The 4733-nt window shown below is 43.1% G+C and overlaps 1 protein-coding gene across 1 annotated transcript in view; it reads right to left on the bottom strand.

Annotated features, from left to right (window-relative positions):
• Nucleotides 1–3750: 3750 nt before the first annotated feature.
• SLC4A1AP (solute carrier family 4 member 1 adaptor protein) overlaps nt 3751–4733 on the bottom strand; it is a 28965-nt gene continuing 27982 nt past the window's right edge. Inside the window, exon 14 of the mRNA XM_040496362.1 lies at nt 3751–4094. Within this exon, the coding sequence (XP_040352296.1) occupies nt 4045–4094 (50 nt within the window). The 3' untranslated portion in view covers nt 3751–4044. The remainder of the gene's footprint in view (nt 4095–4733) is intronic.

Raw genomic sequence — 4733 nt, 5'->3', positions numbered from 1 at the left:
GGCAAGCTCCTTAGAAATTTCCTAAAGCAAAGAAAGAGACTTGTTTTAATGTTAACTATATACCCTTTTTTTCTCTCCAGAATCCTGCTCACTATGGCACTACTTTATCTTTTTCTTCCAATAAGTGAGGCCCCATACCACAAAAAAGTGCTCCCAATACCAAAGAAAGGGCAACTAGCTGTTCAAGACTGGGTCTGCCTGCAAAATTCCCACCTGCCACCTGGTCTTTAACCCCACCTGCTGCTGGTGCCCCCTGACTTTTAGGTCCATCTAGTGGAAGACTGCAATTGTTTTCCAGCCTCTCCTACTAAGATGCAGACTTCTAGATCTAACTACTTTCCTGACATCTTTACTTAGATGTCTCAATGGGACATCAAGCTCAACTTGTCCAAAACTGAACTTTTATTCTCCTCTGGCTCTACCCCCTCCTCCCAGCAATCCGTCACTCAGTCTCAGCTACTGCACTTTTCAAAATATTGCTAAGACCCATTTACCTCTCTGCATTTCAATCTCTACTTAGTACAAACTGCCATAATCTCTCCCTGGTGTTCTGTAGCAGGCTTCTAACCTGGCTTCCTGCATCCTCTTGATCTCTTCCCTCCTTCCTCCGCACTGTAGCTTCGGTGTTCTTTTAAAAACCCAAATCTGGGGGCGCCTGGGTGGCTCAGTCGGTTAAGCGTCCGACTTCAGCTCAGGTCACGATCTCGCGGTCCGTGAGTTCGAGCCCCGCATCGGGCTCTGGGCTGATGGCTCGGAGCCTGGAGCCTGCTTCCGATTCTGTGTCTCCCTCTCTCTCTGCCCCTCCCCCGTTCATGCTCTGTCTCTGTGTCTCTCAAAAATAAATAAACATTAAAAAAAAAAAAAAGTCTGGGGGTGCCTGAGTGGCTCAGTTAAGTGTCAGATTCTTGATTTCTGCTCAAGTCATTATCTCATGGATTGTGAGTTCGAGCTCTGCGTCGCGCTTTGTGCTAACAGCACAGAGCCTGCTTGGGATTCTCTTTCCCTCTCTCTCTGCCCCTCCCCGGCTCACCTGCTCTCATGCATGCTCTCACTCTCCTATTCTTAAAAATAAATAAATAAACATTTAAAAAAATAATAAAATAAAAACCCAAATCTGCTCATTTCACCATCACTAACACCCAAATGGCTTCCCGCTGCCTTTTAAATATAAAGGCAGATGTGATACAGAACTCCTGGGGAGGCCAGGACAGCTGACCAGGGATACTTTGCTTTTAATTAACCTATTGTGTTCTTGCTGTAACAGTATTTTTTGTAATGACTAATAACCTTATTTTCCTTTCTATGATAAGGAGACTGGGTCACCTTGATTCCCGGTAACCAAAAAACTACAACCTCCCAGTTCAGGAAGGGATAACTAGCCTTTCGAATAGAAACTTCAAATATCCATGAACTGAGATATTTACTTCTTAAATTTCCTGTAAGGAACACCCTGAGCCAGATGGAACCTTGAAGATGAATTAGCCTAGAGCAGGGGTTGGCCAACAACGGCCTGAGGGCCAAATCAGGCCTGCCACCTGTTTTCATAAATATTTACTGGAACACAGTCACACTCACCCGTTTGTGTCCTGACTATGCTGTCTGCACTCCAATGGCAGAGTCAAATGCTTGTGACAGAGACTGCATGGCTTGCACAGCTTAAAGTACCTGGCCGTTAACAGAAAAGTTTTGCTGACTATGCTCCAAAGGTTGGGCTGCACGTGAAAGTCACCTGGAGTGCTTTTTAAAAGGGCTCACATCAGAGGTTCTGATTAAACTGATTTGAGGTGGAATCTAAGCACTAATATTAAAAACTTAGAAACAAAAAATTTCCCTCAGTGACTCTAATATGCAGCCACAGTTGAGAATCACTGATTTGATCTAGTCTCCTGTCTCATAGATGAGGAGTCAAGCCTATAGGCCAGGATTTGTCTCCTGTTTGTAATGAGTAACAACTACTAATATCTACAAAGCCCTATACAGCACATCCCTCTATATTATCTCACTTGACTCTTTTTTTTTTTTAATATTTATTTATTTTTGAGAGAGAGAGAGAGAGAGAGAGAGAAAGAGAGAGAGAGAGAGAAAGAGAGAGAAAGAGAGCAGGGGAGGGGCAGAAAGAGAGGGAGACACAGAATCCAAAGCAGGCTCCAGACTCTGAGCTGTCAGCACAGAGTCCAATGCATGGCTTGAACCCACAGACTGTGAGATCATGACCTGAGCCGAAGTCAGATGCTTAACTGACTGCGCCACCCAGGCACCCCTCTCATTTGATTCTTAGGACAAATCTGAGGTTCAAAGAGCAGGAAGCACTTCTGTCCCTGCTTCACACATGACAGAACTGAGGCTCAGGAGATTTAAGTCATGTCCCCCTAAGTCTCCTATTTAGTAGAGGGAGCTAAGACTCACGGGCATGTCTTCTGAATTACCGATGCTCATTGTACAAGTTACGTATTTATGACTTATTTTGGCATATGGAGTCCTATTTGCTGTCAGGGTCTCCAGAGCATTTAGAAACCTACCTTCCTAAACAGACTATGCTCTGCAGAGCCCCTAGGATTCGTCATGGTCACTGTCAGGGTAGAGTAAGAGGGTAAGGATGCAGGTCAGGGGAGAGGATGCATGTAGGCGTATATCTATAGATCCCATCTCCGTGCCCTCACTTAAACCAGAGCAGGTGTATTTTTACCTGTTCAAGCATTAGGATCCCACATACAATTGTATGAATAAAGAGTTCCACCTCTGAAGACCACTGACGTGGCTCGGACCTTTGCTTACAGTTTCAATCCAAGATAGCAAGGTCACTCTGCCCCCAAATTCCTGTCACTTCTTACATCAAGTTCTTCCCTGTTGGTCTTAACGAAGTCCAAAAGAATAGTTTCTCATAATATCAATATAGGTACTGTTTTTTGAGAAATGAAAGGCATTACTTTCAGCAGACCAGACTTCCCACATCTGACAGGGTAACTGACGTTTCTTGTTACTGCTCCCTGCCTCACTCACACATATCATATAATGCAAAATATATAATATATACTGTATAAAAAAAGGAAAATATCACCCTCATCCACTTTCTTGCTCAGTCACAGTGTTTCTCCTGACTACTCACTGGGTCTGCTTCCAGCCTAATCCACCAACTCTCCACCTTGCTTCCACTCTGAGGCTTTTCCTTCCTGTGGAAGTGAGGCATTCGTTAATGTCGGGGGCGGGGGGGGGGGGGGGGGGGGGGGGGCGGGGGGATGCACTGGGAGAGAGAAGACATCTTCTCGCATTTCTCTGTGTTTCCAGAGAGGAAGGAACTTTTATTCTCCTCTCCACAGAAGTGAGAAGCCCCATACTGGACAGAACACACCCAGCTTTCCATTCTATGACCTTATTTGCACCTTTCCACAGGAGGAAGAGAAACTAATCTGATTGATCTGAGTCCAGGACATTCAAAGGACTGAGTTTTTATCAGGACTGGTGCCTGAGTGCACAAGGTGTGCCACAGTCCCGGACTGCATCCTGATAAATCAGGGTCTGTCCTCAAACCTGGCAGTGTGAGGGGGTAGGAAGCTCTCCCTCTGTGTCTACTTTCAGTTCCAGGAATGACAGGGACACCCAGGGTCACACCATGGCATGACCTCCTATCTCAACACTTATTGGAGGAGGAGGCCATATCAGTGAATCCTAGAGCCCAACTGCCAGAAGCATCCTATTCCTCAGAAGCACAGTTCCTAAAACTTAACGAATGAAAGACACTGTGGCCTTAAACATGAGACATCTTCACCTTCTCTTTTAATAGAGTTATGTCTCTCACTTTACCAATTCTCAAAATATATGGTTTCTCTTTACATACATACACAAACACTTTTAAACATAAATGCCAAATTCAAAAGAAGCAGAGGAGTAGATAAATTTATGGAGCCACAGAATGGGAGAAAAGGCCAGTCACCAGATTTTACAAAAGATCACCTGAACTCCTTCTCTGGACATTCAACTTGATATATTATCCTAAATATCCCATGTCACATGGTCCACAAGTCTTCCTTTAGGATTCTGAAGCAGTCAATAGCCATACTTGTCATTAAGATGGGTCCTGCCATCTCCACTTTGGCCTAGATCAAAGTATAAAGAAAAAAAAGAAATACATTCACTTCTCCAAAGTCAGGAGGGAAAAGATACCCAGACATTAGTGTCCGAAAAAGTAAAACAGACAAAGAGGTTTCTTCTATTCCAGAACTCTGCCCTTTGGCATATGATTTCAAAACATGGTCGTCTTTTCATGTCTACCTTCACATTTATTAGCTGATAAAAAGCAAACATTTCTAGTACCAAAATTTCTGTTAACTACTAGTGTATGAGAAACTTGATCCATAGAAAAAGCAACCTGTGATAAGCTTATGGGGAGCAAGCACCTCATATACTGCCTTAAGTGCGTGTGTATGAACATAAGCTGTATACTCTCTATAGAATGCAATTCACAATCTCAAAAATGTTTATAGTCTCTCATCCAGTATGTTAACTTTTACGACTTTTTTTTCTACACACACAATTCTACACTTGCAAAATTATGTTATGTTAGAGACTACTTACTGCAGAGTTGTTTATAATAGCAAAACTGGAAAACAGCAAATATTCACTGAGGGAACTGGTTAAATAAGTAAAGGTATATCTATACCATAAAAAAGAACTATGCTACAAGAAGAAAGAAAGAAAGAAAGAAAGAAAGAAAGAAAGAAAGAAAGAAAGAAAGA

Source organism: Herpailurus yagouaroundi, unplaced genomic scaffold (assembly GCF_014898765.1).
Source record: "Herpailurus yagouaroundi ecotype Mexico unplaced genomic scaffold, PumYag 188, whole genome shotgun sequence".
Lineage (NCBI taxonomy): Eukaryota > Metazoa > Chordata > Mammalia > Carnivora > Felidae > Herpailurus > Herpailurus yagouaroundi.
The sequence above is the reverse complement of the archived record's forward strand: the minus strand, read 5'-3'. Positions and strand labels throughout refer to the sequence as shown.